The sequence below is a fragment of the Chanos chanos genome, chromosome 8 (assembly GCF_902362185.1).
Source record: "Chanos chanos chromosome 8, fChaCha1.1, whole genome shotgun sequence".
Taxonomy (NCBI): domain Eukaryota; kingdom Metazoa; phylum Chordata; class Actinopteri; order Gonorynchiformes; family Chanidae; genus Chanos; species Chanos chanos.
Genome location: NC_044502.1, coordinates 33,169,610 through 33,187,867, shown reverse-complemented (window position 1 = coordinate 33,187,867; position 18,258 = coordinate 33,169,610). Strand labels below are relative to the sequence as shown.

Below are 18,258 nucleotides of genomic sequence, written 5' to 3'. Positions count from 1 at the left end.
GCAACATTTGAATATATAAATGACTGAATATTCTGTTGAGGATAACATCAATTAGACCTCATCAAGTCTTATCTGTTTGAAACACAATTTCCTGAGACTGGTGTATTGCTTAATTTTTTCACTTATGTGGCAAATAGGTTTATCAATAAATACACTGTTAAATAATGTCAACGCTTATAAGCATTTATAGGTTTTGGATTCCCTTTTGTAAAGTACTCAATGCAAATGGACAGGCAAGTTTATCACATCTTGATAATCCTACCTATGAAGTAGCTACAGCTGAAAAATTACTGAAGAACTTTACCTGTTGACCATGCACACAGAGATTTGTTCTCTGCAATAATTTGCTCATAACTTTAACTGACAAAGAATGTTTGCCACTTAGTTACAGTTTTAATTGCAGTAGCATCTTGCATGCAGTGGAAACATTTGAGGTATTGTGATCATATTATAAGATGTAAATTCAGCACCACATATGAGTGACTTTGGCTGTTACCTTTAATGTTGCTATCAGCCCTTGGGTATACCTTCACAATTTGTAATATTGTAGCTAATTGAAAACAAACAAACAAACAAAACAACAACAACAACTGATTTCTTTGTTCTTGTAGATTAGTTTTTGCAGTTACTGGTCTATGAAGATTAATTATTGCAGACCTGGTGATTAACAATGCAGTCTCTCAAATGGTTACACACTACATTAAGACACTTTCTGTTTTTGTTTGGTGTCGCACCTCGGCTGTTGCACTCACCTTTCTGATGCGTCCGTTTCTGCTGGCTTATTGGCTTGTACTGATACATCTGCATAGAGAAGCTTAATTAAAAGTTAACTCAGAGTATCTGAAAATATAGTGCTACATTTACACAAGTTTTTGGTTTTAAAGCTTGAATATGTATGTATGAATGTGAATATATTAATCTGTTTTTGGACTTAACTATGTTACACTTGCACATGTAGACTTGTGTGAATCTCTAGATAATGAGATGGTACAGTCAGTCCTTCACTCATCCGTTAAAGACGGTTTGGATGTCGTGGGTTATCATAGACTGTTTCTGTAAATGTGCGATACTGACTTTCTATCGCTGTTACTGTTAAATACACATTTATTGCAATAATTTTAGAAGAATGGCACAGTATGTTTCACATCAGTTTGTAACTTGCAAATTTCAGGCTCTTTTTTTTTTTTTTTTTTGTGAACAGCATGAACTACCCTGAAGGCTGAAGTTTAACTTTGAGCTTTTGACTTGCCGTAGTGCCAGTCCCAGATCTGCTCTGTTCCTTCTCTCCTCAATCCAATACACAGAGTCTTTGTCCTTACTCACTCCCCACTCTCTCTCTGTCTGTCTTCCCTGTTTGACGTTCTGACCACTAACGGCTACATATTAAGAGAGAACTCCATATCCTGAGGTTACAAACCGGCTCAGACTGGCTTTTGCATTTTGCCTGAGCTTGGCACCATGGGTAAGAAAAAAGAAAGAATTGCAACTCGTCTGCTCTTAAAGGAACAGAAACCTTTCTTGATGACATCAGAACATACTGTCCTTTCCCGCACCCCCCCCTCCCCCCTCCCAACACACACACCCCTTTAATTCGAGCATGTTATAGTGAATGCTGGACTAGGTCTCTCATGTCATTGGAATGTAGCACATTTGATCATTGGTCAGGAGACAGTGCCCCACAGCTGTTTAACCACAGTTGTGTCCACCAGTATAAACTTACAGTCAATCATATGACCCAGCTCACCCTTGTCCGGCCCCTCCCCCACCCCTGTTTTCTCTGAAATAAGCCCTAATCCCACTGTACCTCACTTTGCTCACCAGAGCTTGTTTCTTAATGAAAAACAGGATGAGGCTTTGAAGCCAAATAAATCTGGGTTTGGATAGCATATAAGCTGGTTGACGAGGAAGGCTGTCAGTGTTTTTGCTGATGGCAAAGACTAGTTTGACTCTCCATGTTTGTAGTTGTCCTCCTAGGGAAAAAAAAACCATGTTTTTGTTTTCTTAAACGAATATTAAGACCAGCATTGGTTTGGAGATGTTGTCTTGCTTTTATGTGTTACAGTGATGGTGTGGGTGGGTTGGGCAGGCATAGTTTGACACTTTCCTTGATTTAAGTTCAAGCAGTCCCAGATACCTTTTGCTTCCTTCTCTCTCTTTTTTTTTTTTTAAATCTCTCCATCCCATGAAAGACCCTCCCTCCCTCTCTGTAGGTCCCTCAGGCAACAACAGAAATTAAATTGATTAGTGGTACAGTCTAAAAATAGATGAACCGGTTTCCACAGCAACCCCAGGATGAGTTGTTGCCATGTTTAATGAAGACCTGGGTATAACTATTGTAGCCGAGTGTGTAAAGGCAACACCGAGTGAGGTGAACAGACTGCGTGTGCAGAGGACATGGGTGAGAATTTATGCGGCAAAATATATTCGGCGAAGGCCGGCGTATTTGGCAACCCATTGGCGATGAATTCTAATTCAGTGTCAGTTCAAACCCACCACTTGTTTTTGTTGTTTTGTCTTTTTATACAGTGAGATGATCTGTGAAACAGCCTCCACTTTGTTTACCTTAGCTCCACTTATCGTTCTCATCCCCGACAAGATCTAGCTCTACACAAATTAGCAACATGTTCATTATCCAGGCGGTCGTTTCACAGCCTGCTCTGCTCTCTTGCCAGCATGTGGGTTGATCGTGATGAAGTGCTATCAGTTGGATACTCTTGTGTTCTTGCCAAGACCTCCATTTTGGTTAGTCGGTTGGTTCTGTTGTAGAAATGTGATCCCCTTCATTCTTGCATTAGCATTGAATGGGGACAGATACTATTCGATTTACTTTCCATAATGTTCGATTTACTGTCTGACCTCCCTAACCCAATGATCTCTGCTCTGATCTGAGAAGATGGAAGGATTAATTAAGTCATTTAGTAAGGGGGGAAAAAATCTGCTTTTAACCGTGAGAAAAAGCCTTTTTTTTTTTTCCAAAAAAACATATGTACAGACCGTGTTCTCAAGCAGTCTGTATTGAAGACTTAATTTGTTCTGATAGTTTCAGATCTAATTTGGTTGGCATGGATTAACAGGTCTCCAGATGGTGGACAGATTGGACGAGGTTGTTATGGTTTCCAGGGTCTGAACTGCCTTTCTGGCATGGCATTTCTCAAAGGAAGGGCTAGCCATGCTTTACAAGATGGCTCAGTGTTTACTGGCTCTGGGCATTCTGCTTAAGTGTGATGTGATGTTCACTCCTGCGAGGAGCATGTTGTGTGTTTTCAGCCATTAACTCCTGTTGGTGTTACATAATCGTTCAGCTTTGAGGAGTATTCGGGAACTATGCTGGCCTCTGCCTGTGTCCTGTCCTTTTGACCCCTTTGGGCAGTCAAGGCATGCACACACATCTTGTCTTCTTTATATCCCCCTCATTGGATTACACATTCTTACCATGTTCTGTATAGTTACTTTGCTTTCTAGAAACACTCAGATTTGCGTCACTTTCTCGTGATTGACACTTAGGAGTTTGCGCTAGTAGTACCTGAAAATTTCGTATTATGTGGATTCGCTTCCTCGTATTAATTTTGTAGTCTGTATGTGTGACACCACAGTAATTGAAATCTTATTGATTGTTCTATGTTCTTGACAGCTTTTTAGTTGAAATTCAGAAGTTGTCGTGCTCACAGTGCGCATTATGTGTATCCCTGTGACCAGTATAGTGAAGCAAGACTGTAAAATCCATTTAGAGGAATCCTGTTAATATATCTACTCACTGTGCCCAAGGGGCCAAGTCTACTCTCAGAGGCTTTTTCACTTAGCAGAGTTAACCTCTGGCCAGAATGAATGCACATTGTCCCCTTCCTTTTGCTAGTTTTGGAGAATTGCCTGGCCTACAATAACTCTTTGCGCAGTTATGGTGAACTTTGACCCTGAGAGCCAGTGAGCATAAATCTATAATATGCCTGTGGTGAAAAGTGTTTGTGCTGGTAGATTATACATCAGTAATGAAGGTCACATGAGAGAAGTTGAAATCTGTGCACTGTTCTCTGTCTGGCATATTAAAACAATGGATCACTGAACTCTGAGTCAAGAGTTAGACAGTTTATCAGTTATGCTACTGGGGAATTATGTTATCAGGTCTGATGGGTTTACAATCGTAATATTAGCTATGTCGGGAGGATTGTCAATTTCCATATCAAAAAAGCAGTGTTGTTAGCAGTGTTGTTAGCAGTGTTAGCAAAATCCTGTGACTTTTCTTAACATTCGGGAAATAAAGCATATCTGGACGCAAAATTATATCTGGAGAATTTTCTCCCACCGTAAACAAGTGTAGATAACAGGTACAGTCAATTTCAGAGAAAAAGGCGAATATTTATGGTGTGTTATAACTCAGAGAGAATGAAATTTTTAGTACTGCTGAATAAAAGTGAAATAGGAAAAAGGTTGTTTTATCTCCTCACCTGAAGTCATTTTTGATTATGTCATAAATATTTACACATACATTTTGTGGAACCGACAAAAAAATAACACATCAATTCCCTCCCTGTGAACAAATGAATTGAAAAACTGAAGAATGCAATGAGTTGTATGGAAATGAATTTCAGTAAAGGGGAAAAGAAAACTAATAGCATATCTGCTTCACTGCAGCTTGTTTGAATATTTGCTAACATGGCTAACCTGTCAGTGCTGCAGGGTTGAAGACTGATTCTGTGAGACCAAATCACAGCTTAAAGAGATGACTGGGTGGGGGGTTGGGTCGATTCAGTCCAGTACTTTCTTTCTTTCTTTCTTTCTTTTTTTTCTTTCAAAAACATTCTATGCACATGGTGTTCTGCAGTTTGGACATAAAGAACTGGGTGATGTGGGGGGAGGGGCAGTGGTAGCTGACACAGTAAGAAGACGAGACTATCTCCGTCACATTTTACAATGGATCTCTTAAAGCACAGTTTCTAGTGCTATAAACAACAAGAAAATTTCATGTCATTATGTGGTTTTTTTATGTTTTGTGATTGAAGAGCAGCTGAGAACTGGGATGAGGCTGATGCTTTGGGTTTAAGTCAAGTGTTTGGTTTATGGTGGCATCAGGCTACATATCTGCACTGAGATGCAGGACTGGGTGGGATGGAGGGGGGAAAAAAAAGAAACACAAAGGAGCCTTACACTGGCATGACGTGTGCACCCAGAGTGTGTTCCTTTGTGTGCACCAACCGTAGGACACCACTCGCTCTTACAGTTTTAGGCTTTAATGCTTTCTCTGAGCTGCCTCTGATGATGCGCATGTTTGTGTGTGTGTGTGTGTGTGTGTGTGTCTGTGCTTGTCCCTGTGTGTGTGTGTGTGTGTGTGTGTGCATACATAGACACACATGCGCGCGCACACACACCCACACACACACATATATAGATACAGTATATACATACATTAGCAGTAGGGTTTAAAGTCTGAGTCCACCACCAAGAACTGTTTTTATTTCATCATTTATCAAAAACTAACACAATTTTTTTACTAGGTTCATACTTATTATTCAAGAGTACATGATTTAGACCTAACACATCAAGATTGTTAGCTCAAAGGGAAATGCTTTTATAAAACTGAAATATATCAGAATGTCTTATTTTCACGCCTTTTAATTGTTGTGACACCATATATTTCATTTCAGATAGTAACACGCATTTGCTCCTAATATACAGCGTAAATTGTTTGTGTATTTTAACAATTAATACTGGATATTGACTCAAGTAATGCAGTCCTGTAAGTCTTATTGTTGCTACAAAAAAAGACTTATATAGAAAAATATTTTCCTGCTCTTTTTAACAACGTCAAAGGAGCTTAGGGAAGCAGTTTGAGGCCAAATTGATCTCCTGAGTGCTGAAAAACTATTCCAGCGCCAAATTGCAGCTAAATTGAAAGTTTCTAAGGGGGTAGTACAATGCACAGTGGAAAGTGTTTCAAAAACCAAGTCATTTTCATCTAAAGCAAGACCAGGCGGTTCTACCACGACCTCACCATCTGAGGACAGGTACATCAAGCTAACGTTGTCATGACTGAGAGCAGCATCCAAGATACAAAGCCAGCTGAACAAAGGACGACCTACTCCAGTTTGTAAACTTATAGTCAAAAGGGGATTGCCAAACTTTTGCCTTCCCGGGAGACCAGCAGTTTTCAAACCGCGCCTTGGACGACAAAACAAGCGTAAATATTTTGCATGAGCCAAGCAACAGTTGAACATGGTGGTGGAAATATTCAGATGTGTGGATGTTTTGCCTGTTCTTGAGTTTGGTGACTTGCGCACGATCAAACGCACTTTCACCAAAGAGAAGTACCGCTCTATTCTACAGAAGCATGTCATAGCCTCTGACTTAAAGTTGTGTGAAAAAGCATTCATTTTCCAGCAGAACAATGATCCCTAAACCGGCATCCAAGCAGTGCTATACCTATCTGAAGTGCAAAGAAGAACAAGGTGTGCTGACTTGCATGGCTTTTCCTCCACATTCACCAGACATCAACCCCATTGAACATTTTTGAGAACATTTGAAAAGGGAAACATGCCCTTATATCAGAAGACACTCTCTGGGATGCTCAGAAATATGATGGGATAACATAGATTCTGAATTTCTGTTAAAACTTGTAGAATCGAGCGCAAGCTGTGAATAAGGCAAACGTTGGACGTACCAAATGCTGAGAGTTTCATTAAATGCGTATGAAGTCATTTTTTTACTTACATTAATGGAAAATAATGTTGTAATCTTGTTAGAGAAGTATCATCTGGCTAAAAACATTATGTTCGTTTTTGAAGAAGGATGAAATAAAAGATAAAAACTTTTTTTGGTCGTGGAGTTTTGAAGCTTTCTGTGCACCGAGAACATATATATCCTTTTGATTTCTTTCAAGTCCTTTCATTTTTTTTTAGCAGTGATTTTCCTGTGATTCGGGACTTTTCGTGGCTGAGAATAAGCGCTGTGGCAGGAAAGGAGTTGATATTAGTAAATATTTATGTGGTTCTTTTTTTTTTTTTTTTCCTGTGTACTCCTGTGCTCATGTTTATTCTTTACCATCCCTCCATCTTAGCACCTCTCTCTTTTTTTTCTCTTTCTTTTTTCCTCGTGCGATGCCGGAGCTGCCTGGAGGCGTCGGACTGCTGTGCAGGCTGGCAGAGTGCCGAGAGCTGGGTCTCTGTTGTGTAGTGCGCTTGTGCAGGGCGGGAGGAGGGTGGATTCCGGGGAGAGAGAGAGAGAGAGAGAGAGAGAGAGGGAGAAAGAGATTGAAAAGTAAAGAGAGGTTGTCTGAGGGATTTGCCATGTACCATATTATGTAAGGCCGAATTTGGAAGAGGGCAGGTGCGGAACCAACCAGCGTTGTTTGGTTTTGGTGGAGCGTCAAGAGTCAAACGCGGTCACATGCACAAACCAAAGACGGTTCTGATTAAGTTGTTATGGTCCTTGTCGATTTGATACTCTCTCTTTCTCTCTCACATACTCTCTCTTTCTCCCTCCCTCTTTCCATCTTTCGCAGTGTGGGTGGTTTGGTTGTGAAGTTCACGAGGGTTTCTTTTGATGATGTGGGCGTTTTCACTGAGCTGTCTTTAAAATACCATAGGAAATGGCATCGTCCATGACTCACTGCACATCAAACCTGAGGACAAACAGGAAACGTTTATGCGCCAAAAAACAAAAAAAAAAAACGTTTTCAAGCTGATGAGAATGCGTGTGCATACGTGTGTTTATGTTTGTATGTTTGAAAGAGATGGAGCAAGAAAGACTGTGAGGGAAGGAGAGACATTGTGTTTATGTGTTGGGGTTTTTGCCCAATGAGGCATTTTTGCTCTAATTATAACCATCCCACCAGCTCCACACACACACACACACACACACACACACCCTTCCTCCACGCTGATGTCCAGGCCTCTCCTGAGTCACTTCACGATACGAGGTTACTCAGGGAAGAGGAACAGCACAGACTCGGAGCAAAGTTACCACAGCTCTTTCTTTTTTTACGATTCCCCAGAGCCTGATTCTAAAACCCTCACAGTCCCTCGTTTATCGTTTTTGTCCACCATTTGGGAGTATTTGGGGCTTTTACCCGTCATTCAGATTTGTTTTATAATCTGTCTTTCCTTTCTTTCATTATGTCCTAAGGATTTACGTAACTCCTGGCCAGTTTTTCTTTCTTTCACCCCCCCCCCCCCCCCCCCCACACACACACACACACTCTCTTCTACTCCAAAGTGATAGGCTATCATGCCACTCTAATGTAAGCTAAACTCTCTGAGCACTCCCACACAGTTCTGTTGAAGTCTTTGCACTCTTTCGTGCCTCATGGCCTATTTTACACCGGAGGCCCATGTATCTACACGTTCTAACGGCGGGCACATAGTGCACATGTAGCATGTTTCACCCATGTGTCTGTACAGTGTAAACAGGCTGTGGAGCTTGTTCTCCCCCGAGCACAAACCACATTCATGTCTAAAAAGAAGTGAATCAAATGTGATGTGTTCTTGCTCGTGACATGGACAATGCATTAAGGTTATTGTATACATGTATCTAATATCAGGTCGCGCCATTGTTGCTCCCAGTGCAGTCTGAATTCTGCGGGCCATGGATTCTAGCGCGTCAGAAACATTTGACTGGGATGTTGTTCTGTGTTGACACTACGGTGTCGTTGCTGTTGCTTAACATCATGAACAGTCCCTACTGTCTCATCCCAAAGATGCTCTTTTCAGTTGAAGTCCAGGAACTGTGCAGGCCACTCGAGGAAAAGTGAACTCACTATCCTGTTTCTGGAACCACTCTGAGACAATACATGCTCAGTGCATTACCCTCCTGGAAGTATCCATGTGAATAAGATTAAACTGTAGCCGTGAACTTGTCAGAGACACTGTTCAGAGGTGTCGTGGCGTTAAAATGTTTTTGAGCTGGTGTGTGCCGGGAATACGCAGACTGCAGCCTCACGCCACCATCTCCAGCCTATGCTTTTGTCATATAGGAAGGTAGATCTATGGACTCACGCCACCGTAGTCAAAGCCTGACACCTCCATCTGCATGATACAGGAACCAGGGGATGGTTTTCTACTCCTCAGCTGTCATATGCCTGAGGAAGCTGGTGCTTCTTGTCTTTACCTGACTGAAGTGGAACCCATTCACCATCCGTGACCAGGATCTGTGAGTCGTGCATTCGAAGGTGCCTTTCTGATCACCTCTGTTTCATGCTGTTATGCGCTTGGTGTGTGGCTTGCCTTTTCTCTCGCACAATTTTTTTCCATACTCCGTTGGTCTCCCTCATAAATGAGATGTTTTCGCCCACAGGAATGCCACAGGGCGGATGTTTGCTCCATCATTTTCGGTAAACCCTAGACACGTGAAACTTACCAACGAGGGCGGCCGTTTCTGAGATACCAAAATGAGGATTGTTCTGTGCTCAGAATCACTTAGATTATTCAATTTTCCCGTTTTTACTTTCTGTCAAACAGGACCCTCGATACCCTTTCCACCTGCTTCAAACATGAGTCAGAGTAGCAATCCATCTTCATAAATAAGCTGGTGTACCTACTAACTACCAGTCATGAAAAAAAATGCACAGAAATATTATTTTTGCTCATTTTGTGAGTACTGAGGACATTTTAATTGTTTTACGTAATGTGATGTTTTTGAAGTTTGTTTTTCCTTTTTCCGCTTTTCTCATACCGGCTCACATCTCTGTGGTGCTTGTTGTCCTGTCAGTGCTGAAATGAATTTGCAGTGATTTAGCAGGTCACTGGGAGCTATGGTGTGAGCATTGCCTGTGTGAGAGTCCAGGGTGCTGATGATGAGGCGATGACAGTTTGCATTGGCACCATCCAGGGTGTCAAAAGAAACAATACTGTTGAAATCAACCAAACTGACAGCTCTGTAACAGCACTGAAAACTACAGAGATCCCGTGTACTTTCCACCATGCTGTTGTGTTGCTGTGAATGTTGGTGTCTGCGGGTATATTAATTATATATAATTAATCGTTTTATATATGTAATGTACAAGTCTAGTCGAAATGAAAAAAGCACACTCTGACTAAGTAACCTTACGTTCACACTGGGAGCAGTGAGAGCGACAAATTCACCGTGGCCGCCCGGCCAACAGTGCTGTCGAACGCTGTGGACGCTCTGACGTAGATGAAATAGACGGATACAAGTTCATTCGATATGCTTGGTTTTGCAAACTTTTTTAAAGGGGCCGCAAAGCAAACAAATGGAACGACCAGTATCTTTGTGCCGACTGACCACAAGTAGGGTATAAGTTAACATCATGAGACCTTTTAAAGGTGGAGGTGAGAAATCGATCAATGAAGGAAAGAAGAAAACAATAATAATTACATGTTTGGTAACAAAATAAACTAACGAAATGAACCAACTGCTGCCCACTGCTCCTACGCTTGGTGTGTGTTCACTTCCGGTGTCTAAAGATGGGTTAAATGCAGAGGATAAATTCACTGCTCACAGTTCACAGTGTATGTGTTGTCACAGGATTCTGTTCTGTTCTATTCTGTTCTATTCTATTCTATAATTAAAAGCCATTTGTGTGGTGTGACTCTTTGTATTGACGCCAAATACTAAATCAAATTTCAACATGCAGTTTATAGGACGTTTACTAGCCTTGGTTTTTAATTAACATTGCTCTTCATTTGTGTGTAGCCTACATTAAAATAACTGTGGTCCTGTTCCTGATTGAAGTTTAGTGGGAACTAATGTTTGGTGGGAACGAAAGTTTACACAGTTGTGTTCTCCAGAATCCTCTAGAGCGGAGCACCTCTTAATTCTTATTAGTTGCCGCCAAACCGCATCATAGCTCATTAACATAAAGACTTCAACTTTATTCTGATGCCCACACCACCCAAGAGGCGCCCCTCTTCCCCGTGTTGCTCCTCACCGCCAAGAGACACTGGCTCACATAGAAAATGAATGACTTCTGGTCACTTTGACGCTCTCGCGTCATGCTCTCATGTGTAAAAAGTAAGACTTTTACACATGTAAATGTGTAGTGGACAGTTTGAGCATGTTGTGTCTTTTTGGCGGATGAAAGACATTTAAAGAGTTAATGGAATATTGTTGAGGTGCACACCAGGGTTTGAGTAGAACAAGGGAGCATTTCCTTTAGGCTCTATAAAAACCATAAATGTTTCATTCTAGGACACAATCTCCAAAAAGGACAACTCCAAAGATGCTCATGTATTCTCTCTCTTTCTCTCAGGATGGAGAGGATGAGTGAGGAGGCGTTACGACTGAACCTGCTGAAGCGAGGCCTGGACACCACAGACGAGCGCGGCGGCGGCAGCAGCCGAGAGGAGCTCCTTGCCAAAAGGCTGAAGATGGAAGGTCACGAGGCCATGGAGAGGCTCAAGATGCTGGCCCTCCTCAAACGGAAAGATTTTGGAGGCCTGGAGGGACCTGCTGGGGTCCTGGGAGACATGAAGGGTCCGTGCGGGAGTGGCATACCGGCTTCCATGGGGTACGCAGCCTACGAGGAGAAGCTGAACGGGAGCCTGCGGACTCCAGGAGTGGCCACCCACAGTCTTCTGGGGAAAAGCGGGAAGGAGAATGTGGCTGATGAACCAGTGGATATGAGTGCCAAGAGAGTGTGAGTGAGGGAAGGAACGAGGGCAGGCGGTCCAGGGAACGGCTTGCCAGCATGCAAGCTTTCTCTCATGTCCATCTGGACTTTCTACTATGGAAAGCTACTGCCGTATTAACAGTAAAATGGAAGCTTTATATATGCGATATTGAGATATCTTCTTTGATAATACCTTGAATGGTTTAGTAAACGTCTTTATTCTGAAGATGTTTGCGTTCCAGTAGCTTGTGCTATGTCTGATATTTCATCATCACTTCCAATATTTGCAGAATCTAGTCTCTAATTAATCACATTATATCTTTGAGCTGAACAGGATTAGATTAATGGATCACAGGTCCTACTTGAATAAGGATGACAAGACATTTAGATATTATCAGTTTATTGTACACCAATTGAAGGAATGTTCATTTTGACTTTTGACCTCAACATTCCATATAATGAAGTTATAACTCTCTCTCTCTCTCTCATTCACTAACTCCACTCTCTGTGTCAGTGATGTGGATCGAGAACGTCACACCCCATCTCCAGATGTGATCATCCTGTCAGACAACGAGGCGTCGAGCCCACGAGGGGCTGGTCGTGGAGAGGAGAGGCTCAAGGCCGCAAACCTGGATATGTTTAAGGTGAAAAGAGGAGCCAAAGAGAATGGCATTACAGTGTTAAATTGGAGAGTGTGAGGCATAAGATAAACCCTCTCATGAGATGTGATGTTCTCATCTAATATGGTAGATAACATCCTTGAGGATGGTTTTGGTGTTTGTGGAAGTGTGTATGCATGCTGTATCCGCCTATAGTCGTGTTACATGGTGGGTTTATCATTGGCTGTGTATTATATGTAAAGGGTGTTTTGCGTTATATGTAGGGAGTGTAACCATTTGGAGCTGTATTGCAGGATAAGAGAGTGTATGCGTACAGTTCTTTGTGTGCATTAAGTTACCATATATGCATGTCGCAGAGTTAAAATGTGGAGGCTCATGCTTGTGTGGAGTGTGTTTGTGTTTGATTGTGTAGTAACCTTAACTTTGTGTTGCAGGGGAAAAGTGTTGAGGAGAGACAGAGGGTGATTAAGGCTCTGAGAGAGGAGCTGAGGTTGGAGGAGGCCAAGCTGGTGCTGCTAAAAAAGCTTAGACAAAGTCAACTCCAGAAGGAGAACCTCATACAGAAGGTCAGGACATCTAGAGAGACTACTTCCAGGAAACACCTAAAATGACATTATGGTCTTGTATCCTCTCACCACCATTGAGTCTTTGAAGCTATTTAGTTTCACTCGTCTTCAACTTTGCGTCTGTCCCCTCACAGGTTTCCGGGGTCCAGAACAGTTCCACTGCAGGCCAGTCCTCCTCCATACTCAGTTCCCAAGGCATGGCCAAACTACCTGTCAGGCCGGGCCTGCACAGCACAGATCCTCAGAACCTGCGTGCTGCCCAGGTGAGAGAAGCACTTGTGAGTGGTCTTACATACATATGAGAGCAGGACTAGGATTTTGGCTGTCTTTTCTCTGTAATGAGCATCTTTTGCTGTCCTTAGACATCTCATTTCTATTGAGAGATATTCCACCCCAAAGTGATTTTACATGATACAATACTGTCATCTAGTGGTCATAAAAGCAAATTTCTTTTTGAGATATTGGTGAGTCTTCGCTGTGTCTATACAGTGATTGTGTAATTGAGACAGAATTGATTAATTGTGAATTCTGCTCATACATTTTAAATAATATTAAATGCTAAGGGTGTTTACCTTACTGTAATCAGGTTTTCATAGGAACTTGTCTTCCTTTTTGTCTGTTCTCCTCGTCCGCTTCTCTCAGGGTCAGAGTGTGATAAAGACGGTTGTAAATGCCTCTATGCCACAACTAATGATGTCCCAGCGGCTCATTGCTCCCAACCCAGCCCAGCTCCAGGGTCAGAGGCTCTCCTCTAAACAGAGTGGCATTATGCGCGGCACCACGGGCGGCCTGAACAGCACTGTCAGCTACCAGCAGGTACTCGCTGTCCCAGTCTCTCTCAGCAAGAGTCCCTACACTTCAGCCATTGCATTCAGAATCTCATTAACACCCGTTTTCTCTCTCCCTCTGTTCCTCTTCCCACCCCTCTCTCTCTCTCTCTCTCTCGCTCTTTCTCTCTTTGCTTGTGTGTGTGTGTGTGCGTGCGTGTGTGTGTGTATGTGTGTGCGTGAGACAGACTGCTGCCTCCCAACAGGCTTCCATGTCCCAACGTTCCAGCTCCTCTGCCATCTACATGAACCTCGCCCACATGCAGGCCACGGCCGGCGCGGGAGGGGTCGGCGGCGTGGGGGCGGTCAGCCCGTCACCTTTATCCAGTCCGGGGGCGAGCACCATGCAGGACACGGTCAGCAGCCAGGCGGCCGCCAAGCTGGCTCTACGCAAGCAGTTGGAAAAAACCCTGCTGGAGATCCCTCCGCCCAAACCCCCTGCCCCACTCTTACACTTCCTACCCTCAGCTGCCAACAGCGAGTTTATCTACTTGGTGGGGCTGGAGGAGGTGGTGCAGAGCGTCATCGACAGTCAGGGTGAGCTGGAAGAAGGGGAACAGAGGAGAGGCTAATCTAACAAGAGAAAAGCATTAGAGATGTGACCTTGGCACTGAATTTGGAAATGATAGCTGTACAACAATGATCCACTTGTCAACAAAACAAGCACTGAATCACAAAGTTTACAATTTTGGTCATTTAGCTGGCACTTTTATTTAGTTATTATGGTCCATGTCACTGGGCACACATCTCTGGAGTGACCTTGGAGTTAAATGCATTGGTCTGAGACATTTCATCATTAATGCCTCAGGTTTCAACCCTCAACTCCTCAGTTATTGAGCTTAGTTCTCTTATTACTGTCATTATCACCCCCCAAAAAGCTTGCTTGAAATTGAGGTCAAGGCTGACACGCTCCATAGAACATTCCAGTTTTTGTCACAGCTGGAAACAAACACATCCTATTGGCTGAGACTTTTTGTTTCAGATGTACTTTAAAGTTTTGTTCTTTAAACACCTGTAATTTTTTTCACATTCCCACTTTTGCACACAAACAGTTTGATAGTAACAGAACTAATCCTGTAAGTACCCTCTTACAAAAGAATTGGATTTTGCATAATTGGGTCTTTAAAGAGTGTGATGGGAGTACATTCCGTCCCTTCATTTTGTTTGAGAACTTGAGCATGTTTGGTATTGTGTTGACTGTCTGCCCGTGTCTTTTTTTGTGTTCAGGTAAACTGCGAATGCCGGGTTCCTGTATGGAACCCTTTGTCTGCGCTCAGTGCAAGACAGACTTCACCCCGCACTGGAAACAGGAGAAAAGTGGGCGTATTCTCTGCGAACACTGCATGACATCCAATCAGAAAAAAGTCCTGAAAGCAGAACACACCAATAGGCTGAAGAATGCCTTTGTGAAGGCCTTACAGCAGGAGCAGGTAACTAATGGTGTTAAAAGAGAACAGAGTGTGTATGGTTTGTTATAATGCCCTGCTTGAAGGTAGCATGGTCACATGAACAAGTCGGAAGTGCCAGTGCTGATGTGCTAAATATTTATTTGTTGCAGTAGCGGCTTTGGTTGAATTAGGCCCTGTGGGGTTTAACCTGTGTGTGTTTGTGTGTGTGTCCGTACGTGCATGTATGCATGTGTGTGTCCGTGTGTGTGTGTCTGTGTATGTGTGTGTGTGTGTGTGTGTGTGTGTGTCGGTGTTGTAGGAGATTGAGCAGCGACTGCAGCAGGCTGCCTTGTCCTCAAGCACTTCAGTGACTGTGCCCAACGTGAGCAAAGCTGAATCAATGATCCGACATCACGCTTTGAGACAGGTACGGATTGTATTTCATCAATCTCTACTCCAGTGTGAACCTAACTGTCACTGTCATACCCACACACAAACACTCACTTATGACAGCTTGCTGTTTATCATGCCTCGAGATGTCTTTGATAGTTAGGGCTGATGTCACTACTTCCAGTGATACCACTGTCCTTTCACACCAGAAAGGTTACAGGTTCTTCGGTTTGGTCCTCTTCTTCTACAGTTATTCTGTTTGCACTTGAAATTCTGCACCTTAAAGTAGGGCTGGGCAATTCATCAAATTTTATTTTCAATTACGGTTTTTGGCTTCCAACGATTATGAAAACAAGATAATCGAGATAAAATGATTATTGTGCTGAATTATTTATTTAAAATGTACATAAATATATATCAGGGTTTCCATTAGCTGCTAATTACCGGTTTTTGCCTGGTAAAATTGATAAAAAACTGACAGATTCAAAACGTGCCGGTCAAAATGTCTGTAGCATCATAATGCTTGCACAAATATTTGTCAGAATCAAATTAAGACGGCGCTGCGAAGTCGTCTGGAGGAGGACAGAGTGACGTGGCTTATGCGTGTTTCAAGCTGCAAATACACATTGATTTCAAGTCGGCAGCAGAGAACTTAGTCGCAATGAAAAAAAAAGGAGAAAATAAAATGTTACCTGGCAGCCTATAGGCTGCATTTGATGCCATGTAGACCTAGCCTTTTTTTTAAAAAGGCTACAGATATTACAGGTTACAGATGTTTCGTAATCGTCTACATTTTAGCCGCTAATGTTGAGGTTTTACTCAATCATTACTGGTCAGTTTGGTTAATTGTTACTGTTTATTAAATAGTCAAACTGAGGTTTGAGGTTGTTGTCATTCTTTCATCAACTCAGGTGTACATTATATTTGCATTTGTGACATAGACTGTTATTGAAATGTGACCGGTAAGTTTCAGATTTGTTCAGTAAAATAAATTCCTTTCCGGACATCGGACCGGCAAGAAAAAATCCTAGTGGACACCCTGATATGGGCTATATATTATATATTATTTATTTATTATTTATTTTATTTATTTATATCTTTTTACTTATTTATTTGTTTATTTATTATTTTTTATTCATTTGTTTTTCAGTTGAATTATATTTTAAATTCAAGAAAATCCACTGATTTTTTTAAAAATCTCAGTAAATGCATGATATTTTCAAAGTCAATGAGTAATCATGTTAAATAATCGTGATCTCAATGTTGACCAAAATAACCATGATTATGATTTTTGCCATAATCGAGCAGCCCAACCTTAAAGAGTATATTTGTATATTTGTTTAGTTTGTTTCTTAGTTCATTTCCTCATCAGAAAATCACTTTTTTTCAGGTTGAGAGCATTTTTTAAAAGAGCTAAGCCCAGTTCATTTACTCACCTTGAGGTCTTGGTATTGATTTATGATGCTGTTTACCAAAAGAAATACAAGATTCACCAACTTTGCCAAAGTAAAACTGAAATAAACCAAACAAAGTAAAACTGAAATAAAATCTGCATTTAACCAACTTCTCTATGAATGCTTCTGTAATGTGATTCACAGTGTTATGGTACACTAGGACACACAATTTCTTTGATGTCCTTAAGTCAGGGTCCGGTTTAAACAAGCTTTTCATAATCCTGTTTAAAGCATTATGTAATTAAAAGCCTACCACGCCACTTCATCTGAGGCAGTGGTTGGTAAAAGCAAAAAGGTCATGAGGATAGACAGAAATTCTTTTGTTTTTCCTCAAAAAAGCAACAGTGCTTCAAATATTAGATACTACAAATTCTATATACATCAAAGCAGCCACATTCAGTGACTGTATCCAGCTGTTCAGAGCAGACCACCTGGCTACACAATCATCTCATTAGAGGTATACAGTATGTTCGATACGTTAGACACTTTGTTACAGAATTTGGATTTAAATGCGACTTAGGTGATGTGTGCCTTTCACACCAGGCTGTTCAGTCCCAGGCCAGCCATTCTCAGGCGTCTTTGCAGCGGAGTTTGTCCCGCTCTGCCCAGGGGGTCCTGTCCAACTTCGCCCAGGCCTCTCAGCAGCTCTCTGTGGCCGGCAGTCTGCTGGGTATGACAGCAAAGCACTGTGGGAGCCCCAGCTCCAGCTCCAGCTCCAGCAGCCGGTCACAGCACGAGAGCCAACGCCAGCTCTACAGCATCCCCGGTAAGACAGCTGAACACTTGGAGGGACCAAAGCAGTGCTTTGCTAATAACTTTCTATGCATGACTCCCAAAACATGTACTGTGCAATGCTGGAAAATAAACGATGGCTTCTTTTTGGAAACTGACACATTAGTTCTCATGTTAATTGTTTTTATGGTAGTTACTCACAATTAAGTCATCATTAGCACTGCATAAGTGGGATTGATTAAAGGAAATAGACATAAGAAATGATGGATGCTGTTTCTCTTAATATTTAATTTTGCAAATATTTAATTTTGAAATCATCCCTGCTCTTCTGTTTCTGTGCGTTTAGGTGTAAACATTGCTTACTTAAACCCAGGCAGTGTTGGAGGTCATAAGTCATCCAGTTTGGCAGACAGACAGAGGGAATACCTGCTGGACATGATCCCTCCTCGATCCATATCCCAGTCCATCACTGGGCAGAAATAAGACCCCCCCCCACCCCCTCCTCCCAGCTTCACAGCACTAATCACAATACCCACATAGCCCCTAGACCCCCCCCCCCCCAATCCCACCCCCCACAACTCCCCTGTCGCATGCAGTGCCTGTTAATGTGCCTACCAGCTAACCTGTTTGTGTGACACAATCAAGCAACTGAATAAGCCCTCATACCCACTGGAGTCACTTTTCACTGAGCAAGAAATGAAATGCAAAACATAAGCATCCCAAG

General features: G+C 42.2%; 1 protein-coding gene across 1 annotated transcript; it reads left to right on the top strand.

Moving 5' to 3' along the window:
• Nucleotides 1-11,198: 11,198 nt before the first annotated feature.
• LOC115818866 (transcriptional repressor p66-beta-like) lies at nt 11,199-18,019 on the top strand. The gene is made up of 10 exons (XM_030782367.1): nt 11,199-11,584; nt 12,072-12,201; nt 12,612-12,743; nt 12,878-13,006; nt 13,386-13,559; nt 13,777-14,107; nt 14,798-15,000; nt 15,278-15,385; nt 17,361-17,490; nt 17,881-18,019. The coding sequence occupies exons 1-10, from the start codon at nt 11,199-11,201 to the stop codon at nt 18,015-18,017; spliced, it is 1,860 nt and encodes a 619-aa protein (XP_030638227.1). The 3' UTR covers nt 18,018-18,019.
• Nucleotides 18,020-18,258: the final 239 nt, after the last annotated feature.

Bases quoted from the DNA above. Each gene is read 5' to 3' on its own strand.
- LOC115818866 (XM_030782367.1), top strand. From the start codon at position 11,199: ATGGAGAGGATGAGTGAGGAGGCGTTACGACTGAACCTGCTGAAGCGA. The intron at 11,585-12,071 runs GTGAGTGAGGGA...TCTCTGTGTCAG, and splicing joins GATATGAGTGCCAAGAGAGT to TGATGTGGATCGAGAACGTC. The intron at 13,560-13,776 runs GTACTCGCTGTC...GCCTCCCAACAG, and splicing joins GCACTGTCAGCTACCAGCAG to GCTTCCATGTCCCAACGTTC.